We start from the raw sequence: 26365 nt of genomic DNA on the forward strand, positions 1-26365 counted from the left end.
GCATTATGCTGATGTTGATAAACCAACAACTTTGGATTTAATTAGAATGTTAAATAATGAAAAAATTATAAAGTTAAGAAAACGTAAAGCTCTTTTAGAAATACAAAAGAAATTTTATTGGTTTCCTGTTGCAAAAAAAATTATTTTGGATACAGGAATAACAAGAAATCCTGATGATTATATGTATGATATTCTATGGGGTGTAAGTGATTCAAGGGTAGTAAGGGACGAGGAAGGAGTTGAAGAGAGAGAAGAGGAGAGGGAGGAAAGGGAGAAGAAATAGAAGGAGGAGAGAGAGAAGAGAGAGAAGGAGAGAGAGAAGAGAGAGAAGGAGGAGAAGGAGGAGAGGGAGGAGAGGGAGTAAAGAGCGAGACTGAATAAATATGAAAATATGGAAACCAGTGAGATGAAAAAAAGATGGGGGGTACTCACACTCACAGAAAATAACTCAACCCACCGAGGAGGAAAACAAAGAATTGACAAGTCTAATTGCAATACTTTCGATCAGACTCTTGTCATCGGCAAGATATTGATTTTAATTCAAGTTTTTCATTTTTTTCTTAAATAAATGGAGGAGAGAGTAAAGTCGTTTCTAAGGATTCTTTATGTTTTAAAAATTAAGATTGAAATGTGCATGTTGGAAACTAAAAAGGTTTTTGCACTCTGTAGGAATTTTTCTCATAAATAAATGAGTTATTGTCTTAAATGTAAAAAGAAAACTAATACTAAAAATATTTCATATTTTAAAAGTAAAAATAACAGGATTATACAAAAAGGTATATGTTCGGTGTGTGGTTCAAAAAAAAAATCAATTTATCTCCAAACACAAACGTGGGGGAGCTACACAAAAATTTTTATCAGGAAATAAATTTACAACTACTGGAATACCAGGGGAATTACATCTACCAGGGTATTCTTTCTGTGGTCCAGGCACAAACTTGGATAAAAGATGAGATGAGGCAGACAATCCGAAATCATGGAGTAAGCCCATCAATAGCATTGATGAAGTGTGCATGAGACACGATATTGATGATGGGAATACCACAACTTTGGAAGAAAAGCATGAAGCCGATAGAGAAATGTTGTATAATTTGTCTCTGATACAAAATCCAACCTTGAGAGAAAAAGTTGATAGGTTCATCATGAAGAAGATGATCAGTGCTAAATTGAAACTTGGACTTGGAAATTCGAAAAACTTATAAGCTCTAATGATATCATTAAGACTGAAGAGCAATTAGCTAATGAATTACATAAACCAATATTCACAAAGTTTCGTAGAAGGAAGTTTCATTCCAAGGAAGTTGATTATATCTGGTCTGCTGATTTGATTGAACTCAATAATGATAAGGGGTACAAGTATGCTTTAACCGTTATTGATTTGAGGAGTAGATACGCATGGTTTTCCCTTTAAAAAACAAAACAGGTAATACTCTTATGTTAGCCTTTCAACAGATATTTAATAAAAGTAAGAGAAAAAAAAATTGTGGACTGATGAGGGTAGAGAGTTTTATAACAAGTCATTTATGAATTTTCTAAAAAATAACAGTATTACATTATGTATTACCTTTAATGAAGGAAAGGCTGTTATTGTTGAACGTTTTAATCATACCTTAAAAGAGAGACTATATAAAAAATTCACACAACTCGGTTCACAACAATGGTCATTTTTTATTCAGGATATTGTGGATAAGTATAATGACACGATTCACACGTCAACGAATATGAAACCATCAGAAACATTTACAAAATTAAAACATGAAAAAGAGATTAATGTCAGAAAACCTAAGTTCAAAGATGGTGATATCGTAAGAATATATAGGTGGAAATCTCATTTTGAAAAGGTTATATTAAACGATGGACAAACAAACTTTTTAAAATTGTTTATGTAATAGATATGGTTCCTTGGACTTATAATATATATGATTTAGAAGGGGAAGAGATTTTAGGTTCATTTTATTCACAAGAATTACAAAAGACAAAGATAAATTGAATTTTTTTTTGACTCCACCCACACAAACCCCTGTTCCAACAAACCCCTGTCCCAACAAACCCCTGTTCCAACAAACCCAACACTATTAAACACCATATCACAGGGAGTACATTTTTCTATCATGTCCTAGTCGCATATGCTTCTTCAGATTAAAAATACTTCTCAATGTTTTATTCCAGATTTTACAATGTCTTAGTTGTTTTCTCTTGACTCATGTATGAATTTTAGAATCCATTTATTAACCAATAATTTAACTATAATTTTATGCTTAAACTAATTGTTTTTTCCCATAAAAAACAACAATTATTAAGCAATTTACGCTCTCTTTTCGCTGAAGGATGCTTCATTAGAGCAAGACATTCCTTTAAAATTGGTAATGATTGCTTTATTTTTTCACTAGATTTTGGCTTTAAAAAAGGCCTCTATAAACGACATCATTATTTTTACAATAGACTCTCTAAAACTAGTATACTCATTACCATAGTTTATATTTTCAGTTATTATTTCAAGATAATAAAAGATTGTTTCAAAATCACTTTCAAACTTATCTTGATTTGGTTTATCTGGAACATTTTCTAGTTCAGCTTCAAGTTGTTTGATCGACATTTTAAGAGTCCATTTATTCGTAATTTTTTTACTTAAAACTAAATGCTTAATTCACCTCTAATATTAATCAATTTACATTTAACTTCCTCAATTTCTATTATAATTAAAGCTTATTTTATTATAATCATCCCTATTTATAATTGACCTAAATCTCATTATTCCTCTTACACCCTTCTTATGAATATCAGTCTGAAAATTATTTAAAAATACACCATTCTGATCAAGAGTCTTATCAATCTTTGAATCAGACTCTAGATTAAGTTTTTCAATAATCTCAATAGCAAGTGGTGATACTCTAGAAAAAACAACTTTCACACTAGTTTTAAAAACATATGCTCTACCTTCAAACTCAATATCAGATGAATAATTAGAAATAGCATCTATCCAAAAGTTAGAATGTTTTCCTTTTCTTATTTTGACTTCTTTTACATATTCCGTCTTTTCACTTGAAATCTCTTGGAATCGTTGTAATGTGTCTGAAAACATCTTTATTTAGTGTTAAACAAAACTCTATTTTAACTAAAAATTTTACCCTTAAATATGGAGAATAAACTAACTCTGCAAGTTTTGTGATATATAAGCCCTTATTATTTATAAATATTCTTCTTTCTGTTTAAATTGCGAATCAGAAACAATAGATGATAAGAGAAAGTTAATAAGGAAAAGGGGTATCTTAAAAAATAGAAAGATTCAAATGTTTTATTTTTAAATATTTTAGATGGGAATATTGTGCAAAGAAAATTAAACTTTTGAAGGAATTTGAGAATAAATAAATCTTTATAGGTTCAATGAGTGAGCTAAACAATATGCATTGGTTAATTAAAAAAATTGTCCACCGATCCATACAAGCTCCACCCGCACATTCACCGATCCACCCATCCACCCATCTATTCACCCATCAAAATCAAACCCTGCCCACACAAACCCCTGCCCACACAAACCCCTGCCCACACAAACCCCTGCCCCACACACAACATGTTTATTTAATTTTAAAAAGTTTCCCTAGGTTAAAAGGAGAGACAAATAGATATACCTTGGGATAAAAAAGGGGTTTATTTTTAGGGAAAAAAAATATGAATCGCTGAAAATCCCCCATTCATTTACATGGGGGGGAAGTGAGCCCGAATCAGTATATTCACCCTACTGTGAGGTATCACAGCTCAAGATAAGACGCAGCTTGGGTTCATGATGCACCAAGACCTGCTCAGGTTGCAATCGTTTATTGAATTCGCTGAAGGTCTGTTGTTTTGATTCCTAATTCCACATCACGTCTTTCTGCAGGAAGTGATGCAGGGGTGCCAGCACTGTAGGTACTTTAGAAGTACATAGTTGTTGCTGTTGTTTCGTATGCAATCTGTTGCTGCTAGTTGCATCATTTTTCTGGAAGCGTGGCTGTGCCGCTGATGCAGTGCCCCAGTTACGAGAAAGCTGGTACTTATTTTGCTGACCTTGGAAGGATGGCAGGCTGAGTCAATCCACCTGGTGTTATTTCATCGGGGGACAGGGGCTCAAACTCAAGACCCGAACATCATAAGCCAGTCACCTTAACCGTTAAGCCAACACCAGGCTTATATGTTCATAGTAATAGTTGTCCAATCCCAAGTAGGTAAACTCTGAGATTATCTGAGGGACTGGTGCCTTCTCAGTTGCAATGAATTTTTAAGGTAGTAGGGTGTATGCCCTCTGTATTCAGCTTGTGATATAGGTTGTGGCCCAGATAGGTCTTTGAAGGTTGCATGAAAGTTCACTTTTCCTATTCTATCTTAAGCCACTCTTCTCTAGTCTGTGTAGTACTTAGATTAGATTAGTTTGTGTTCTTCAGAGTTGTGACCTGGCACCATGATGCGATCTGACACTACATGACACCAGGTAAACAATTATTGTTTGATTCCTTTTATGAATTGTTCCATTGTCCTCTGAAAGATCCAGGGGCAGATGAACCCCTGCAACACTGTTGGATGTACTTTAAAATGATCCCTTTGAGGTGTTTATTGTTGTCAGCCTCAGGGATTCTTCATCCAACAATAATTGCTGGTATAAATGTCTGAGGTCCAGTTGCAATAGAGTTCAGTTTGGCATTCAATCATCAATATTGAGAATTGGATATTTGTCCACCTTTACTGCACCATTAACAGTCAATTTGTAATCTCTGCAGATTTGCACATGACCTCTTACCTTTAGGACAGGTGCATTGTTTTAAATGAAAATCCCCACTCCTCTGCTCTGTACACTCCCTCCCCCAGTGAATTTAAGATGATAAACTGTTCCATTGAATCCATGTACCATCATTATGTATTGAAGACTTTTGCTGTTGTGATGGCTGGATCTTAAACACAGGCTTCTTGCTGGGCATGTTTTCCACCGGCATTTCCTTGGACTGTGCCATTGTCGCCTCAGCAGTTCTCCCATACCTTAATAGATCAGCTCAGGAAAGGTTTGGTTCACTTAATCCTCTGTTAAGAACCTTCTCAAGCAAGCCCTTTTGAATTATCTGAGGTTTCATCTCATGTAAAGTGTCATGCAAATCACAGTTCTCTGCTCACTTTTAAGCTCACTATTTTACATCCATGGTATCTGATTGGAGTTGAGAAGTATGACAAAATATATAAATAAAAACCTCATGCTCCAAGTTTCGCTTGGGAACAACTTAATTGGTCAACTTGATTTTCAATACCAGGTGAATCTTGCCTTCTGCCCAATGTAATGATTTGTTCAGCTGACATACCGCCTCCTCCTGCATGATGATCAAATGTATTGTTGCGGTCTTCGCGCCCGCCGGCGTGCGACGGCCACGTAACTCGAATCGCGGCACGTCGCCCACCGGACGGACAATCCAGTCGTGACCCTCTCGGACTAACGCCGGGAACCAGTCACGGGTGGACCTTTCGGTCTCACCGCGATCGAGCCAATCAGCCCCCGCGTGGGATAGGGTTGCTCGCCAAATTCGAACTACCTAAGTACCCACGCGGAGGGTAGACCGGGCGATCGCACCTCGCCGCAGGTCGACTTCGGACACGGGCCACTTAAGCGACCCGTTCCGTACTATCAGAATAACCGAGCGGTGTTATCGTCGACCTCGACGGTTCGATTAATTATCGGGCGTACTCAGCCCACTACCAACCCTTTACGTGAAGCAAGATGAGGGTTCAATGGGGGAAAAGACGAAGCGAAGCGGGAGAACAGTTCAACAATAAAGCACATTTATTCGCGACGAACGGAAAGCACACAAATACAATTCCATTTACACAAAAAGCAAACATAAAAGTGAAAACACAGTGCAGAGCTAATACCGACTACCGAGCACACGGCAACACTTATACAATTCTACTTCACAGACGGCGCCGACAACACATACCCAAAACCAAGGAAAAGAAATACCCTCAAGAATGAGGTAGGCCTGGGGCCGAGACCTGGTCGGGCCTACCCGTCTGGTGATGAGACGCGGAGCGGCGATGGCCCCGCAACCCGCGGGCCTCGTGGACAGTGCCTGGCAGGGGGGTGGGAACGGGGCCCCCTTGGTCGCACTATCTCAGCGCGGGGGGAAACAGGAGGGGGTTGCTGATGCTCGGGGTATAGAGGATCTTTATTATGTGCGACGAGCGTCTCCACCTCGGCCAGGTCGCGCTGCCGGCCTCCCTCGGGCGCGCAGCTCCTGCACGACGCGAGCACCCCCTCGTCTGGTGTCGCCGCCTCTCCACAGCTCGTCCCCTCCGTTCCGACTTCAACGCACACGACGAGCAGCTCCACCGCCCGCGAAGTCTTGACTCTCTGTTCCGACTCCTTCGCCTCGTTCCGACTCCTTCGCCTCCGTTCTGCTGACTCTTTCTCGTTCCCATTCTGCTGACTCTCTTCTGACTCCTTTGCGACTCCCTTCTTCCTCGTTCCGACTTTTACTACTCCTTTGACTGACGAACACCGTCCTTTTATCCCCCCCGTAACTTCGCCTTTGACCCCCTCCCTTTGACCTTTCACCTCGCTCCCCATTGGCCCGACAAAAAGTGGGCGTGAAGGCTTTTTGATCCACAAATTTGCATATATCGATCGCCCTGGGGGCGGGGCCAATTCGCCCCTCGCTCACCGATTGGACGGCAAAAAGTGGGCGTGTGTCGTTTTCGATCCGTTTTTGAAGCAGAAAATCCGTGGTTTTGTACACGCTGTTCGACGCGCGTCCTACACGAGTCCAGCATCGGTGCCCATGAGTGGCGCGAGATGACGGTGATGCGATGGTGGCGAGTTGCGATGGTAAAGGTCATGGCGGTTGTGGTGAAGCGGTGTTGTGGTTGGTGGTTGATGTTGTGGTTGTGGTGATGGCGATTGGTCCAAAATAAAGATAGTAAAAGAAAAACGGCTATCCTGAAGAGTCGCAGCACGTATAAATGACATGTATTCCCACTAGACAACGGGTTTGGGCCTAACTACACATGCACTTACCGAGATACCTCACCTAAGGGACCTGAATGGTGGTTTGCGAATCTGGTAACCACAACAGTATTCCTACTATCTTGTTTTGTCTATGACTGCTTTGGCCACAATTAATGATTCAATTTCACGTAACCAGTAACAACCCATTCCGCTTGGTTATGATAGACCTGAAATAATTCCCATCTTTCTGCCTTTCACCCCTTCCCTATTCCTTGCTTGTTGGCTCACTTTATGGTGTTTCCTGAGTTGTTATAATAATGGGTGTTGAAAATGCAGTTGATCAATGGGTCCTCCTCCTCCTCCTCCTTCATATGCAGCACACTGCTGCGGGTAGCATCATTGGCTGAGGGTGTGGCTGTGCCGCTGATGCAACATATTATTTTTTACCACATTTACCAGTATGCTGGTACTCATTTCACCAACCTCAGAACGATGACAGGCTGAGTCAACCCCACCTGGTAGTAATTCAATGGCAGACAGATGCTCAAACTCAGGACCATAAGATTTCAAGCCAGCCACCCTAACCGCGAAGCCAACACCAGGCTTTATCAATGGGTCTTCAGTTTATGCCAGTGGGAATAGATACCGTCAGTTGAGGCTTGGTTAAATGAAGAGCAGCTCTCTCCTAAGTTAACGTTACTTCAAATTTGGCTAATGGGCATCCTGCCAGCCCACAGGATCCCATATTCACCAAATTCTAAACCATTAATGACAGACATGAGCTTGTTTCCAATTATCAGCAAGGTCATGGAAGACTCTTCCAGTTAGTCGCAATTGATTCAGACCTGGTCACTCTACTTTGGACATGCTGCTTTGACTCTCCCAACAATGGATGGAGGCCCTCAATGTCAGACATGAGGTCTGGGCTGTCTCTGGACGTATCTCAAGCTTTCAATACAGTCTGTTTTCCTGCCTGGCTCTGCAAACGGCATCCACGGCCAACTCCACTCTGGCATCCAAGGCCAGCCACCTTAACCGTTGAGCCAACACCAAGCTAATTCGAGAGCTAAAGATTTTATTTTCAATTTGAGCACTCCCTGGAGAAGTGGAAAAAATGGTGGATGTCCACAGACAAAATGGTAGATGTCCAAATAATGATGAAGCTGAGTCTAATGGCCCATCACTTTCCCATTGCAGATAGGTCGGTGGTCTTTCTATCTTCTACCGCCTCCTTTTTGGTCTTACACCCTCTGTCCTCTTTTGGTTCTGTCCCTCCAATGTTTTTGCAGTGCGCACGTGGCCTGCCAATAACCCTCTTCTTGCTCAACTCCCAAAATCCACAATTACTGCTCACCTGCATTCATTCATTCCTCTTTTTTTCCCCCACCCGTGGAATCAGCTTGCACATGTCTTCAGTCTCTTTCTTCCCTCCAGGCTTAAAGACAGCTGTTCACAACCATCTCAGATTTGTATGGGGGGTTGGGGGGGTGGGTGTTTACCACCTTCCCCTGTCCAAAACCATGATCTTTTCTACCATCGTCAGAGGCGGATCCAGGATGTTAGGTTTGGGGAGGGGGGGGCACTAATTTACATTGCATTGAAAAATATAATTCTGCTGAACAGAGCGAAGGGAACACTTTTTGTTGGTGTTTCTTTTTGTCATAATTTCTAGAGACTATTCGAAATACAGACAAAGAATGCTCCAATACACTTGAAAAGAAAGTCTTTTTTACTTTTTATTTTTATGTTTTTGAAAAGTCGTAGTCATCGTTTTTATTAAAAAATAAATTTTAAATGTTCACAGGATGGGATAACAACTTGTAATCTCTTGTATGGTTAAAAAACTAAGCAATGGTTAAATTATGTTACAACACCACAGTCTGCTCTGTTTTTTCATTGGATCGTTCACAATCACGATGCATAAAAGGACCAAACCAACAAAAGATAATATTACTATAAGAATATATTCATAATAATCATTATTACAAAATCCCAACAGACTAAGGAGACTCCACCAGTTAGTGGAATTACAAAATCAAATTGTAACAGTTTAACTCTTTCTTACCTTTTTTCTGCATGCACGTCATGGTTCTTTAATCCTGTCTTTTTTGACAAAAAAAAAAAAAAACTGTGAATACTGCTTTGAATTTTTGCCCTTTTTGAAGAACTTCGTTGTGGTTGCTGCTGTTGTTCAATTGTGAAATTAAAATGGCAAGAACAGAAACTACACCGAAAATACCTAATTGATATCCATCTTTTTCAACAATGTTTAGTAACCAACTGACCCTGATTTTTGGCACATTGTAATTAAACACTTAAAGCATTTTCTTAAATATAATCGTTGCAAAGTTTCTGTTTTAAATTTTTGAAATGATATGCAATATTAGGTTGACTTACCTACCTTATTATATATTTAGTCTTTACAGTGAAATTATTCGAAAAATTCACTGCACGAGATAGTTTCCTTCCCCACATTCCAAGACCGCATCTTTAGTTGTATACACCTCATTACACATGAAAAGAACGATCACTTTTAATGGGAAGTTAGGGAGTTTTGGGAGGCTGCATGCCGGGTGTTCCCCCGAGGGGTTGAGAGGGCGTTCGACGGGTGCCTCCCCCTCTAGATCCTCCCATGATAGTCACCCACCCCACCTCCTTTCAAATTTCCAGTTTTTCCTTCCTGAGAGTTTACTTCTGTATCCATCTTGTCCACCCCATGTGTCTTCCCCAACTCCTCAATCTTCCCCACATCCCTTGCTTGTCCAAGTCTCCTTTTTATTCCTCAACCTGCTGTTTGTGTGTCCCCCCCCCCCTTTTCTGCTGTTGCTTTTGTTCTGTTGCATCCCGATCATTCAATGTTCTCGCTCTTCCTCGAGTGTTGATGGTATGAAAATAAATAAGTGTATGGCTCACAAAGTGGGTACACATACTGTTACACAAAGGGCAAAAAAAAGTTTAGGGAAACATGAAACATAACCCATTATGTTAATCCACATGTATTCAAATAGCTAAATCTAAATTTTTAGACCTGCAGCATGTCCGGTTTTAAAGTTACCACTGAATATATACAACACTGTAAATACACGTTCGAATTTCGAGCTTGGCGTCAGCGTTATGTACGGAATCAGATGAAAAAAACAATGTGAATATTATATTTTAGGATAAGAAACAGATAATTTTTACTCTGCCTTTTTAAACAGGCTCAATATGTGACAGGAAAAAGAAAAAAAAACAACACATTTTGAGAGAGTCCGATGTTATAAATTACGAAGAAAACACAGACGAGTTCAGTAGCAAAGAAAGCCACACTTGTAAGCGAAAAATAACGTTAAAATCGAATCTATTTCTTTCGAACTTTTGAAAATAATCACTTTAAACATGAAAAGAAAAACATAATTCTTACCTCTCGGATCCTCACGAAGCACCAAAAAAATTCTAGCATTGGTTAAAATGAAGAATTATCAGGCAAATGTGAGTCACCTCGTTCGGCTCGGCGTCCTCACACTGGATTCATACATTACGGCTCTCACAAAGACACCGACACGAAGACAAACGCTGCGCTCGACGGCGAATGGAAATGTGCTGACACGCTTGCAAGTGCCTATTATATCCATCAATCGGGGAAGTTTGCAAGACGGCAAGATTTTCTAATACTCGCGTTATTTGCGTCCGACGAGAGATGATGATTCGTACATAACGGGACTGACACAAAAATCAAGACGGGATTACTTGCGGTCCAAATTTTATTTTTCTGATCACAATTTTGATCTATATTTTTCTGCCGTTAGACTCTGTCATATTTCCAAGAAATTATGGGAGATTTGGAATAAAAATCATAAGAAACATTATCAATACTGGACTCCTTATTTTTCGCGATGCAGTGGACATGAAGCGTTATGTACGAATCCATTATTTCATCAGATAGGGTAGATGCCAGAAAACCCAAATAGGGAGACAGAACTTCATCAAAACATAAAGGAGACACCACAGTTCACATTCTGAGTCACCACACTCAAAATAACTGTCACATAAGAAACGTACAGTAAAATAAAAATTTTACCATTCAAACTGTAACATTTATAAGGTTACAACACCCATATTCTGTTGCTTTAATTCATCTTTAATAAAACAGGGAAATGGAGAGTATGATATTGCCTGATTCTACAGGTTCCCCAAGATGTACACTTTCATTTATGACTATTGATGGTGATCTGATGGTGATTTCAAATTGATGATTGATTGATTGATGGTGATATCTGATCCAAATAATTTTAAAGCAATATTTGTATTTGTATATTGTAATCGGTAAACTAGTACACATATTAAATGAATGGCAAGCATCTAGTACAGACAGGCGAGCATTGGGTGGCTTTGACACCATCTTAGGTTGAAATTAAAAAAAAAAATCATTTGTTAATTTCAACTTCACGACACCAATAGTATACCCCAAAGGAACCGCCATGCCAAATATCAGCATGCTAGTACACATATTAAATGAATGGCAAGCTTCTAAAAAATAACTTGCACCAAAAACTTTAACGTTGATGTGCTGCAAAAATTTTAAGTTTTAAACATTTGAAATTATTTTTTAATTTCAACTTCACTACACCAATAGTATACCCCAAAGGAACCTCCATGCCAAATATCAGCATCCTATTACACATATTAAATGAATGACAAGCTTCTAAGTTTGTCTAAGTACCTCATAATAGTTTTACTAGCATAACCCGCGCTCTGCGCGACATGTTGGGGTGGGTGTGTTTGAGAAAGGAACTGATGCAGAGTATCAGTAGTAATTTTACTTTAATGCAGTAAGTGGAATACGATTTCACTGTTTCAGAACCATTTTATTTACTTTTTTTGTACCATGCACCTCATATGGTCTTTGAGATAATGAAAGCCGAATATCACGTTACTCGAGCGCAGAACAAAGTCGAAGATAGCGCGACACGAAACCACAAACTTGGAAATAATATATAAGATGTGGAATTTCCCACAAACATACCACAGCATACCCACTTTGTGAACCATGCACATACGTAAAAGGGTAAAGCTGTTGAAGTATTTGATTTTATTATTTTTTATTTTTTATTATTATTATTATTATTATTATTATTATTATTATTATTATTATTTTTTTTTTTTAACATGCTGACAACACTGGCCAACAGCCTGATGTTGGCTCAGTGGTTACGGTAGCAGCTTGGGATCCTAGGGTCCTGAGTTCAAGCCCCGTCGGCTGCTGAATTAATACACCAGGGGGTTGACTCAGCCTGTCATCCTTCCGAGGTCAGCGAAATGAGTACCAGTTCCAGTGTGTGTACTGGTAGAGGGGCACTGCATCAGCAACATAGTCGCGCTTCAAGAAATGATAGCTACCCCGGCAGCTAAGCTGCCATATGACCACATTGGCCAACAAGTCATTTACATCAAATATAATTAAAGGTGGGCTCAATAGCTCTTGGGACGCTGATTCTAAATCTGTTTTTGATTTTCCTCTAGCACGTCTAGTGTTCGTGATGAGACTGATCAAATTTGAAAGATTATCGCCTTAATTATAATTGATGGAGGTGGTTCATGCAGGGAGGGTTCACAAAATAGTATTGTTTCCTATGCCTATGGGACAGCCGTGCTACTGCACATCATTACATCAGATGTGACTGGCATCAAAGAAGCATATACGAGTCGGGAACAAGCAGTGTCCAATGTTTTTCTTTAGATTATCCAAAGAAGATTTTCCTGACACTTCTCCACATTGAGCTCGGTTTAATGAATAATTTTTTGAAAGTTTAATAGTTCAATGAAATAACAAGACAAATTTGAGAGGGTTTCAATACATTGTTGAGAAATTTCTAAACATCAGTTCCATGAAATTGAAGAAGGGAATCGTGGGGCCACAAATCAGGGAAGTTCCTCAGGATAAAGGCTTTGAAGAGAGCCTTAATGTCTTTGAACTAAATGCATGGCAGGCTTTCACATGGATTTGTGGAAACTTCTTGGGTAACCACAAGTCTCCCGCATACAAAGATGGAGTCCGGAAACTGCTCAATGCACATCAAACCAGAAAGTTGGTGTCAAAGCCACCCAATGCTCGCCTGTTTATGCATTTATCGTTTTTAAAAGACTAGTCTAATAATATTTTTTATAAAGCATTGCAGTGAAGTCTGATCCAAATAATTTTAAAGCAATATTTGTATTTGTATATTGTAATCAGTAAACTAGTACACATATTAAGTGAATGGCAAGCATCTAGTACAGACAGGCGAGCATTGGGTGGCTTTGACACCATCTTAGGTTGAAATTAAAAAAAAAAATCATTTGTTAATTTCAACATCACGACACCAATAGTATACCCCAAACGAACCGCCATGCCAAATATCAGCATGCTAGTACACATATTAAATGAATGGCAAGCTTCTAAAAAATAACTTGCACCAAAAACTTTAACGTTGATGTGCTACAAAAATTTTAAGTTTCAAACATTTGAAATTATTTTTTAATTTCAACTTCACTACACCAATAGTATACCCCAAAGGAACCTCCATGCCAAATATCAGCATCCTATTACACATATTAAATGAATGACAAGCTTCTAAATAACTTGCACCAAAAACTTTAACATTTTCATGCTCACGCTCACGCCGGGGGTATCGCTATAGCTCTCTGTTCTTCGAACAGGCGAGCTAAAAATGGGCTGTCACATGTGCTTGAAATTACATTTTTGACATTCATATCTGGACTACACCAACCTGCCAGTTGGACATTAATTTAATGAACTTTGTATTTGTGACAGACCTCAAACAGGGTTCATAAAAATAATTCATTTAACATTTAATATTAAACTAGAAGGGCACTCAGTAGAGCGAATTACCTCCACCACCCAATGCCTGATCCATGAGAACATATCGAGCCCAATACATTTTTCAAATATCGTGCTATATATCGTTTTTGGCCCTATCTCTCAATGGTGAAGAATCACTTTAAAAATGCTAGTTGTTGGATCTGGATCCAGATCTTCACCAAAATCTAATCAGTTCAAATTTCAAATTTCAAAACCAAATTTCATCTGGATCCGTCCACAACTTTTTGAGATAACCTCCACACAAACAAGCAGATCGACAGGGATGAAAACAAAACCTCTTTCCACCTTCGGTGACAGAGATAATAAAACATTGGCAGGGAAATAATGTGTTTAATCATTGACCATAATAAAGGGGAAAATCCCACCAGAACAATATGACATGTAAAAACAAAAAAAACGTCCTTTTCTGCACTGAACATATAATACTAGCGATACCCGTGCACATGCACGGGATAGCAATACAACATAGCTGGTAGCAGACGACGGACCGTACACGGGGAATGACAAAAATACGCATTGTGCAAAATGCAAGTGGTACTATGGAACGCCAAGACTTCCCAAACATTGTCGGCATGTCCGCTAAGTGCCACAGCAATTTCATAGGGATCGTGTGACGGCGAGCCGAGTTTTTAGTGTGCAAGCTTGGTATTATAATAGAGATGATGGCTTTCACAAGTAAGAATTTTGATTAACTTGACCCATTTTCCAAAAATATTTAATTTCTCCTCTGATTATTCCTACTCTTCCTTTTCCTCTTCTTATTTTATTTTGCTTCTTGCAGAACTGTTTAATAAAGTGGGCCAATGTTTTACTTGTCTTCACAGCATCTTTGTCATTTGTTCATGTCTAAATCCACGTATGTGCTATATTTTTGTTTCCCTGTTCCCAGTTGATCCTCTTTTAGTCAATAAATCTGCTGCCTTTTAAATTTTATTTTATTTTTTAGCTCCTTCATGAGATAAGATTTATGAACACAAAAAATGAAAAAAAATTAAGAATATTGTCCTGTAACTGTTGATTGCTTGTTTGGCCCAACCCAGAAAAGGCTTGGTTATGTCTGGTGTTGGCTTAGTGGTTGAGGTGGTTGGCTTGGGATCTTAGGGTCCTGTGTTTCAGCCCCTTTCGCCGCTGAATGAACACCAGGTAGGGTTGACTCAGCCTGTCATCCTTCCCTGGTTGGAGAAATGAGTACCATTGTACTGATATAGGGGCACAGCATCAGCGGCATAGTCGCGCCCCAACAAAATGATAGCTACCCGGCAGCCAAGCTCCCATATGCAAGAAGAAGAAGAAGAAGAAGAAGAAGAAGAAGAAGAAGAAGATTTGGTTGCAAATCATTATCCATTCAAAAGCAAAGAAAAATTTTCTGCCTGTGGTATTGCAAATACAAATCGGGTTGTTCTATGAACTGTCTATGTTTTCAGGATCGTTTTGGAGGCATCTTGAAAGAAATGATGACTGAAATCCATCATAACATAACTGAGGATGTGAAGCACAAGTTTGGAACGCAAAGCTACGAGCAATGGATTGTCACCTTGGAAAAGATAGGTATGTACTTTGCGTGAACATGCACACGCACATACACACAGACACGAAGGTGAAGAGGTTATTTTCATAGACAATGGCAGGTTAGCATTTACTTTGATGCAGCAGTCAGACAATTGAATATTTATCATCATTCATGCTTTGTGTGTCCACAATCACTCGTGAATATCTGTGGACTGTAATGATAAGATACTGCTGTGGTTGTCACCTCATTGACAAATAAAGTTCCAACAACCCCCGTTGGATGATATACCTGCCCATACCATAATAGCAGATGAGTTTAACTATCCACGAATAATCATATTAATATTTGAATATTCCCCATAACCTAGATTTTAGTGAACTGTTTCTCAGAAATCTCGCCTCACCTGTTCATAAATTGCAGTCATGAAATCCCTGCTCCTCTTGTACCTGGTCTTTGGAGTATCTCACTGAACTGAACCCGGTCAGCTGGATCGGCTTCTCTCAGTTTATGTGACGATTGTGGATTGCAGTTTGTATAGTTCCAGTTGTAGACTCTTCAGGAGATGGCAAGTTGAGGTAGATGAGAAGTGATGAGAAAAGTCGTATTGTTTTTCTCGCCCTCTGTACCATAGCTGTTACTGCAATGTATTTATTTTGGTTTTTTTAATGGTTGTTATAGTCTACCATTAACATTTGCATGACCCAGTGTCCCATTTGCATAAATGTTTACTTTCTTGTTTTTTTTAATGATTATTTATTTATTTATTTATTTATTATGGTACCCAGTCGAATGGACAGGATAACCTATTGTTACAGTGCGGCGACATCGTGCTGTTATATAATTTTTCTTCTGTTTATTTATTATTTTTCTTCTGCCACAATTTTCGGATTTTTCCGACTTAAAAATCATTTTCTCAAGAACGGTAAGTCTGATCGACACAAAATTTTCACATTTGTATGTATCATTTTTTGATACAATACTTAATTGATAATGATGATGTCATAGGTCACGTGGTACAGGCACCATCTTGAAAAACCCGAGAAAGTTTGGACCTCTGTATCTCTGAAACTGTGCAATGGAAAAAAAATTCGCTTCACACATTTTAATGAACTCCCCATGGGGAACACGTGTGATTTTTCTTGACGTCATCGGGGAAGCGGTATCCCGGTGAAAATTCGACTGGGAGAATGCTGCATGGGAAAAATCTGGAATTTCTTGAGCGTCATCTACGCAACAATTTACCACAGGAAAAAATTATTTTGACATCATAGGTCACTTCGTTTGGCAGCCATATTGTTGAAATTTTTTTATTTTAATCTTCTTCTTCAGAATGGCTGAACAGATTGAGGAGAAACTTTACACACACATTCCCCATGACACCCTTTTACAAGTTTGATAATTTCTTATTGGTAGGTCACATGGTTTTGTGGCCATATTGAATTTACCCGAAAACCTTCAAACATCTTCTTCTCCAGAACGGCTGGTTAGATCAAGGGGAAACTTCTCACACATATTCTCCTTAGGTAGGGGATGTAAGTTTGTTGATGAATAATTGATAGGTGACATGGTTTGGCAACCATATTGGATTGTATAAAAATATTAAATAATGTTTTCTCTGGAACCACTTAACCTATCGAAGCTAAACTTTGCAACTATCATGTAATGCCACGGCTACCTACATGGTAAAAATTATGACATCACAAGTCGCATGCTTTGCTGGCCATATTGGATGGAAAAATGCACCTCAACCGATTCACACGAAACTTCACACACTTGTTCCCCTACCCCATTGGAGGCAGAATGTAAATTTATGATGTCAAAGGGCACATGGCTCGTCAGCCATATTGGATTGAAAATTAATACATTTTAAAAATCTTCTTTTCCAGAACAGCTGGACAAATTTAGGCGAAACTTCACAACACTTTCCCCAAGACATCTTTTCATCAGTTTGTTAATTTCTGATTGATAGGTCACATGGTTTCATGGCCATATTGAATTTATCCTAAAACGTTCAAACATCTTCTCGAGGCCAGCTGATCAGATCAAGAGAAAACTTCACACACATATTCTTCAATGCAAAGGGATACAAGTTTGTTAATTTCTTATTGATAGGTCACATGGTTTGGCAGCCATATTGGATTGAAGAAAAATACTAAATAATGTTTTCTCTGGAACTACTTAACCTATCGAAGCTAAAATTTGCAAATATCATCTACCACCATGTCTGCATATCTGGTAAAAAAAAATTATGACCCGGCCATCTTGGAAAGAAAAACGCACCTTGTCCGAGCAACACAAAACTTAACAAGCATGATCCACTACCCCATTAGAGGGAGAATTTAAATTTATGATGTAATAGGTCATGTTATATGGCAGCCATATTGGATTGAAAATGAATAACTTTAAAAGTCTTTTTCTCTGAAACAGCTTAACAGATCGAGGCAAAACTTTTCATGTATGACCAGTTCTCCATGACGAACAAAAGGTTCTCCCTCCTTTTGATGTACTGCACATCGTTTGACAGTCATATTGGATTGAAGGAAAAATATTAATTAATGTTTACTCTGGAACCACTGCATCAATAAATGTGAAACTTCACAGTTATGATGGAGCAGTCATGTGGAATGCAGAATTTAAATTTCAACTCGACTGGCCCCATGATTTGGCAGCCATGTTGGATTGGAGGAAAACTATTCAGTAATATTTACTCTGGAACCGCTGCATCAATTTATGTGAAACTTCACAATTATAATCGAGCCGACATGGGGAATAAAGGTTTAAAATTTCAACCCGATCAGCCACACGGTTTGGCATGCAGAATTATTTAATTATTTGAATCTGAGAATTTTTGGAATTTTAATATATTTTTTGCATAAGGCTCACTTGGCTGCACCTGCATGCGTTTGAGGGTACAGCAGCAGCAATTCAATTGATACTGATGGCCCCAGGAAAAAATGGTCAACTGTGTACATAATAAATGGATGGAACATGGCCTGTTTCTCAGTGCATAACTTCTGAATCCCATGTCGTAGAGAAACGTGTGGAGCCTTATTCGACTCAGGGGAATCCCACTGATGGTGTCCACATTTATTACTTTGTGTTCAGGTTAATTTAAACACCAATTCAATTGTTACCGACTATGTATTCAGGAAAAATGGCTAACTGCTTACCTAATAAATAGATTGAATGTGGCGTGTTACTGCGTCCATAAGTCTTGAATCCCTCATGGTAGAGAGAGATTTGGGGGGGGTGGGTTATAATTACTCGGGGTAGTTCTGCTTTACCCTGTGAACCCACGAAGATATTTCTTGCTTCGCGTTCAGGTAATTTAAACGCCAATTCAATTGATACCGACAATGTCCCCAGGAAAAAAGGGCAAACTGCATACGTAATACATTTATTGAACACTTCGTGCTACTCGGTTCGTAACTTGTCAGTCCCGCGTTGTATTGAAGCCTGATGTCTGGGTACCTGGTCATCACTACCAGCAGTTATAAAGTGGCAGTTCTAGTTACAGTGCGGCGACATCGCGCTGTTATATAATTGTCTATTCTGTCCTTTGTCTTCTGTCACACTTATTGTTTGGTGTGATGTGGGTGGAGATTGCCGGTGGATTGTGGGCGGAGATTGCCAGGTGAATTGTGGGCTGGGTTAATGCGGAAGAGCGACGTTTTTTGTGCTGAATCGTTTTCTGTGTGACGCCGGATGTTGATTTTCTGAGCAGGAAGTGATAATCTTCCTGTTCCGTTAGTTGTTGACGCGCAGCGTTGCAACTCTCGTTCTTCATTGTTTTTCACCAGAAGTGTTTTTAAAACGTCTTGTGGAGGTGATTTCTTCCTCTTTTTTGGTGACAGAAGTGGTTATTACAGCGCGGGGACATCGCGCTGTTATATAATTGGCTATTCTGTCCTGTGTCTTCTGTCACGTCTTCTGTCACACTTATGGCCTCGTACGTCCCTTTGATCTGAGGGCTATACATATAAATTTGTCCAACGTCACAACTCTTCCCATCATGCATGCTAATTCACCGTGTCTACATTTTAATTTTATAACTGCAAAATTGTTTCATCATTCTTAACCTTGACTTTTACTGCCCCCAGCCACCCGATATCGAAGTATTCGCTTCTTGTTTTTTTTGTTTTTATCCCATCCACAGGTGCTTTGAACAAAGACTGTAAGCAGCGTGTGTGTGCTGTACACTTACGGAAGTACAACGATGCCTTGCTCATAAATCAAAAACTTCGAATGAAAGATGCACTCAACATCTTACTTGATTTCTACGATGAGGAAGATTTCAAGTATGGAAATCGTGTTGATGAGGACACTGATGTGCAGAAGTTCTTGATTGACCTCTTCAATGGTGAGCCAAATGATAAAAGTGTACCACAGAGATGTGCTTAACAGAACCAAAGGAGATGTCAATGTAGTTAATCTGAAATAAAACTGTTTGACTTTTAATATACAGTAATACCCCGGTTTACGTCGGCCCTTTTTATGTCGTTTTGCAAATAAGTCGTCAAGTTATTAATACCACTTCTCTTTTCGTCATCTCAACTCGCACTTACTTACTCTGACAGGTCCCTGTTACATAGCAAGCTAATATACCCAAAAAACATGGACCATGTTACACTTACCACAGTCTTGCTGTGGTTCATTCCCCCTTCCACGTTACTATTTTTGGTATTTCTTACGAGTTTGACCGATTCATCTTTCATACATATAATCGTATCTTTCATCTCTTTACAAAAGATTCATGATGCATGAAAAACATGCATGCATGCGTTGGACAAGATGGATACAGAAGGAAATCCTCGGAGGGAAAACTGGAAAATTGGAAGGAGGAATGATTTCTGTGTGGTTAACGAAGGTAGGAAAGATTGCGGTTTTGAATTGGAGACAATCTGCGATGATGGTGAACAGCTGTCTTGAAGACCTGCTTCCCTGAGCAAGTGCTTCCCATAGCGTTTTATAAAAGTTGTTGAATCAACGTGGCTATGGTGTCACCAGCATCCAAAGTAAGATTTGTGCATGCTGTGTGGCATCTCCAGTTCGGTCAAAGTACTGAGAGAGTTGTTTCCATCAATTGTTTCCAGAAGTTTTCTCCTCATGCCTTTAGAAAAAGGCTGAGAGTCAACACGGCTCAGACATTTCCAGTATTTGCTTGGTTACAGCACCTTGTCCATAATCATTTTGCGCTGCATATTCAACTTTGTCGAGGACTTTCTGTCTGAGCCACAAGAGCCACAAGAGCCACAAAGTGTTTTTTGTGAGATTCGGGAAAATTTTCTTGAAGTTTTTTTTTTGTCAATCCAAATTTGATATTGTTGCAATTATGGAAAAGACTCCCATGCATTCAGACACATAGGGTTTTCCCCAGACAGATATTCTTTCAGTTTGCACTTAGATAGATTTCCTGCTCATTGTTTAGAGGGATTTGGGAAGGAGATTTGTTGAGAGTTAGCATGTTCATGTCTGGAGTAATGTCCCCCGACTTTCCAACTTTTTGTCCAACAATTCATCTTTCTTTCCCTTTTTAATCCCTCCATCTATCAATCCATCATCTGACCCTTCTTTAACTCCAGCTACCGATCCATCAGTGGTCCCTCGCTCTTTACCTTTCAAACCCTGTAACCCTCACGGGAAACTTCCCTCGCTTCACCTGTATCCAACCTTTCATTCCACCATCTCCAATCCCTCCCCTTTCACCTCAAAACACCCACTTTACATCACCCCTTCAAGCCTTCCCTCACTCCTTTCCATTCCACATCCAAACCATCCCCCTACCATGCATGTCACAAATTTCCCGATTAGTTCAAAACTATGGACCCGAATTACTCCAACTCATACAATAGATTCTTAATCTTGTGCAAATCACTTTGGAATTAAAGAGACTTGTTCTTTTCATTGCCTGCAAAACCCCCCATTTGGACACAGTCAGGGTTATCATTAGAGCTGCAGGATCATCAGCAGTGGTGTAGCTATCTCGCTGCAGATAAAGTCATGCGTTCAGTTCAACGGAGACAATAACAGCTGCAGCTGACGTCATTGTGCGTTCAAGGGAGACAACAACCACACACCCTCTCGGCAGTTGAAAAGGTGGATCGGTTTGACCTTCATGGAGAGCGGATGTGAAAACAAATGAATGAAGTTGGTGGTAAAAGGCGAGAACTCTTCACGATAGAGATTCCGGGCACTTTCCCACGAAAATCAGCAAGCGCTCACGTGGACCAATCAGCCTTTCCATGGAGATCTCGGCTCTGCTCTCAACACTTTTCCTTATATATCTCGACTCTTGCATCTTGACTGTGCTCTCCACTCATCTCGCCTACCCAGAGTGCTCTCCATTCGTCTTGCCCTCGACCATCATGCTCTCCTTAACAGGAGTCCTTCAGCCAAGCCTGCAATCGTGTCTGCTTGTTCTGACCGTGAGAACCACCAAGGGGGAGTTTGCATGCTGCAAGAGTCTGTACAAACTGTGAGGGTCGACATGCAGGGCAGGCTACATGGGTCTGCACGCAGCACGAGCTTACACACATCTGTGTAAGGTGAGGCAGGAGCCGTACCCATACTCTGCTCTGCACGCTATCTACTTTTTTTCTATCTACGTTTCCCAGGAATGATTGATGGTGCGCCATGTCCTGTGTATAGACTACAGGTAAAGACCATGTAAATGGGCTCTGTAAGCATTAAGAACAAGGAGAAAAGGACAGAAAATGTCATAGCCCCCATGGTTTTCGTAATTTTTCTGTACGGAGTTAAAGGGCTAGTCCATATTTATTAACCACTAAAATGGCCACCAGTCTACCACTCAGGCATCTTTGATGAGATTGCAAAATAAAATGAGGTGCATGTGTATGTGTATGCCATCATGTACTGTACTTGTGCCAAGTTTGAACAAAATCAGTTCATGCATGTCTGAGAAATGGTTGGGGACAGGTTTAAGTAACAAAATGGCTGCTAATCGGCCATCTTGGATCTGATCTAGAAAAAAAATGACGTCCGCATGTAAGCCGTCCTTCAATATCTGTGGGCCAAGTTTGAACAAGAAGAATAAATGCATGTCCGAGAAGTGGTTGAGGACTTGTTCAACATCGGGTTTTTACAACTAAAATGGCTGCCAGTCAGCCATCTTTGATCAAATTGCGAAACGTACGTATTGTCTTTGTGCCAAGTTTGAACAAAATCAGTCCAAACCTGTTGAGATCTGGCTGCGGATGGATGGACGGATGAGACCTACTCCATAAGCCCCCGTTTCGGACTAAGTCCAACAGAGGCTAATAATAACTGTTCTCTTGTGCCTTTTCATTGTGATTTCTGTCCATCCATTGTAAATACATGCTCATGATTGCTATTGTAAATACCTGCGATTGCTGATTGAATAAACCTTGTTGTGCTCGTTGAATAAATGTGCTTGTTAAACTGTTAAACGTTTCCGACCTGCTCGCTTTTGTCGTTCTTCCATTGGTCCGACATTGTGTGTAACTTGAGTTTGATGGGAAGTTTTGTCCCACTGATCAGCTCCGTGATTAGCCAACAGCCATCCATGGTTTGTTCGGCTGAACATAACAGGCATGTGGCTGTTGAGGGTGTGACCCCTAATTAGGGTTGCCATGCCAATGTTAAGGTAACGTGTAACCAAAGAGCAGAAACCCTGCTAGGCTTGGCTGTTCGAATTGGTGGACACTGTTGCCTTGCAACCCGTCAAACTGCAAAGTTATCTGTGGCTGGCAGCCTCAGGACTGGAGGTCGGATAAGGGTCCAAGGAGCTCCTTCGTAATAACCCCAGACCCCAGATCCGTGATAATATGTTTCCTTGTAATTAATTAAACTGCAGTTGCCATGTGGAATAATAAATGTTACCATTGGAACTGCTGCATTAAGCTCCCATTCCCACTTCTTCTTTAATTCCGTAAAGACGTGCTTTTAAAACGGGCACTTTATGATGAAACAGACACAAATTTTGGTTCTAAGTAAATTGATTAATAGCTTTGCAATGGTACGATTTTAAAATTATTATTGGACAACAGCAGGAACCGCTACAGGAAAACTTGAGTTCCTGCTTCTTCTTCGCATGATGATCCGACTGGCGCATGTCCATTCAGTAATAGTAACACCCGTTCCCTTCAGGAGTGAAAAAAAAGGCATCAATATCAGCTTCATACAGCAGGGGTCAGTGGTTAATTTACAAGTTTGCACTATTCTCCGTGTAAAGGCGAAAATCGCAAGTCGTCTCCCAATTCTCGCTTTGGGGGGTGGGTGGGTTGGGTTGGCAAGGGGTAATCGCTGCTATCTGTCCCATTCAAGGTCCTTGATAGACGCATCCTTAACAGGACAGAATCACTTGATGAGGTCGTACTCCCACCTCCCACCAGTATGCCTGGTGGTAACTTAATGGTTGGTGTGGCAGGCTCGGGATCCTAGGATCCCGAGTTCAAAACCCGCTCCCATTGAAGTAATACCAGGTGGGGTTGACTCAGCCTGTCATCCTTCCGATGTTGACAAAATAAGGACCAGCTTACTGGGAAGATGGGGCACTGCATCAGTGGCATGGCTGCACTCCCAGCAATGATGCAGCCAGCAGCCACCGGCTTCATAAGAAAAAATATTAATCTTAGTGCCATTTTCCGTAATAATTTAAAATTAGGTTTCTTCAAAAAGCAGACAATAAGCATCAATTTCTGACTCTTCTCTTTCAATGTGTAAACAACTATGAAGTCTGTTGAACTTTATTGTTTACTTCTGAGCACTGCATTCCTCGTCCAAGGAATTGCAAGGAATTTTAATGCAGGAGTGGGCTATTATAGACTCAACAAGCCTGTGCAATCCTGTCAATGTCTTAAGTACCCCCTTATCCCCACTACTTCTCGATACCTACTGTATATAACTCCATGTTCAAACTATCTACTGTTTTTGCTGTCACTACCTTTGCAAGGAGGCTATTCAATGCATTTACTACTCTGCATGAAAGACCCCCTGCCACAGATCCCAGGAGCTTTACCACGTTCCTCTTCCTTACTCTGAAACTGGCCCCTGGTACTGTCACTATCCATTCTGCCGAAAAACTCTTCTGCACCTATTTTATCTCTACCCTTAATTATCTTTAAAATCTCTACCAGATCCCCATGTAATCACCGACTTTCTGATGTAAAAAGTTGCGTCTCCTTCAGCCGCTCCTCGTAGCTTTGCCTCGCTTTGCCCGGAATCAATCTTGTTTCTCTCTGCTGAGCCCTTGTTACGGCAGTTTTGCCCTTCCTCAGATGTGGAGACAAAAATTTAACAGAATATTCCAGATGAGGCCTCACTAAATTACTGTAGAGTTAGGCCTAAATCACATTTGCCACGGCGGCCGTGGGGTCTACAAAATCTACGGCCACGAGCAATCATAGGGCGGCCGCAGTATTTCCACGGTCACACAATGTAGCAGTCACAAATGTTTTTTGTTTTTTTTTCGAGGAGCCGCACGGCGTATTTATACATTGTGGAGACCGAAAACGTGGGGGTGCCGTACGGTCTTTGATTTGATGTCGCACGGTGACCTTAGGGCATTCCTGCGGCGGCCATAGAATTTTCAAGGCAGACGCAAGGTGCCCGCAAGGCGATCGCAGGGGGGCCCTAAGGCGAACGTGCAGCCAGACGGACGGTACCGAGTGGGTTCTTTTTTATTTTTTACCAGTTCTTTTGTTTCGGCTTGTCGATTTGCTACGGCGAACGTATAAATGAAAAAGTTATAACTCCGCGCTATAATTCCACGGCGACCCCTACGGCCTGTAAAATATAGCCAAACGGTGTAGGGCCACCCTGAGGCCACCTCAGAAACTCTGCGGCCGCCGCACGTTTCTGTCAATTCAGAGGGCGTATGGCTGCCGTATCCTCGCCGTAGATCAAATGTGACTTAGGCCTTAGCAATACTTCTTTCGATTTATTATTTATCTCCCTATGAATACAACTTCTTAGATGGTCTGCTGCAGCTTGGTGAGTTTCTTGTGTTTTGAGTGGATTACTATGCACTGGTGTGTGCTCCTCTAATAACTGTGGCCATAAAGGAGTGGTGTTGAAGATTGAATGTGATGATGAGGCTGAGGAGGGTTATAATGATTGATTTTTCACATAGATATTGAAAATCAAGACTTGAATTTAGACTCTAATTATATTGCCTCACACACCACTTTTGTCATTTGTACTTGAGTAGTTAAAAAAAAAAAATTCAGATGAACTCATTCATGTCTTAGATTCATGCATGTATAATCATATGGACATTCTGAATGAAATAGTTGATTTTTCTCCTCTTCTTTAAAGTTTACTTTAGTTTTTCGGTGTAATTTTAGGCTGCGACAAGGTTAACAACATCATTGTGGACCTGACTACATTCTATTATGCCTGGTGTTGGCTTAATGGTTAGGGTGGTGGTCTTTGGATCCTAGGGTCCTGAGTTCAAAATCCCGCTCATCTGTTGAATTAATACCAGGTGGGGTTGACTCTGCCTGTCATCCTTCTGAGGTCAGCAAAATGAGTGCCAACTTGCTGGTATACTGTGGCGGAGTGGCGACCCGTCCAGGATTGTGCCCAATCGCCAAGGAGACTGCTTAAGCAGCACCAACGCTCTGCACAGAGTATGGTCCCACTCTCCTCCTCTTACATTCTCTTGAATATACATAATGATAACTCTACTTTTTAAAGTAAAAGGTTTACACCTTGTAATAGCGCCGAAAAGAGCTATTTTTATTCTTTATACTTTAAAAATAACTCCAAAGCAAAAGCAGAGAAGAAAAGGTAGGCCTCAATGTTTTGGGCAGCATGCTCCGCCTATCGACAGGAGGCAGTAACTGGAACGAATGGATGCAGAGTTTATAAGAGCTCCAAACCACCCATTGGCTGGTTATTGTGGGGTGCTGATTGGCTGTTCGTTGTGTGTTTCTGATTGGCCGGTGTGGTTTTACTCATCATGGTTCATTGTCCTTGGTGTATTGATAACTGTGATTGTAGGTGTCAGCTTGTTAATGAGGGAGAGCCAGATATCACTACTTGGTAGCGAATG

The 26365-nt window shown here is 40.3% G+C and overlaps 1 protein-coding gene across 10 annotated transcripts in view; it reads left to right on the forward strand.

Annotated features, from left to right (window-relative positions):
- Window positions 1–26365, forward strand: part of LOC147030121 (ATP-dependent RNA helicase DHX58-like) — a 187332-nt gene that overhangs the window by 119727 nt on the left and 41240 nt on the right. For all 10 annotated transcript variants that reach the window (XM_085873833.1, XM_085873837.1, XM_085873839.1 and 7 more), the window contains 2 exons: window positions 15245–15368; window positions 19487–19690. In XM_085873833.1, coding sequence (XP_085729959.1) covers window positions 15245–15368; window positions 19487–19690 — 328 coding nt within the window. The remainder of the gene's footprint in view (window positions 1–15244; window positions 15369–19486; window positions 19691–26365) is intronic.

This window comes from Eptatretus burgeri, chromosome 3 (assembly GCF_056783735.1).
Source record: "Eptatretus burgeri isolate ZD-2024b chromosome 3, Ebu_testis_v1, whole genome shotgun sequence".
NCBI classification, from domain to species: domain Eukaryota; kingdom Metazoa; phylum Chordata; class Myxini; order Myxiniformes; family Myxinidae; genus Eptatretus; species Eptatretus burgeri.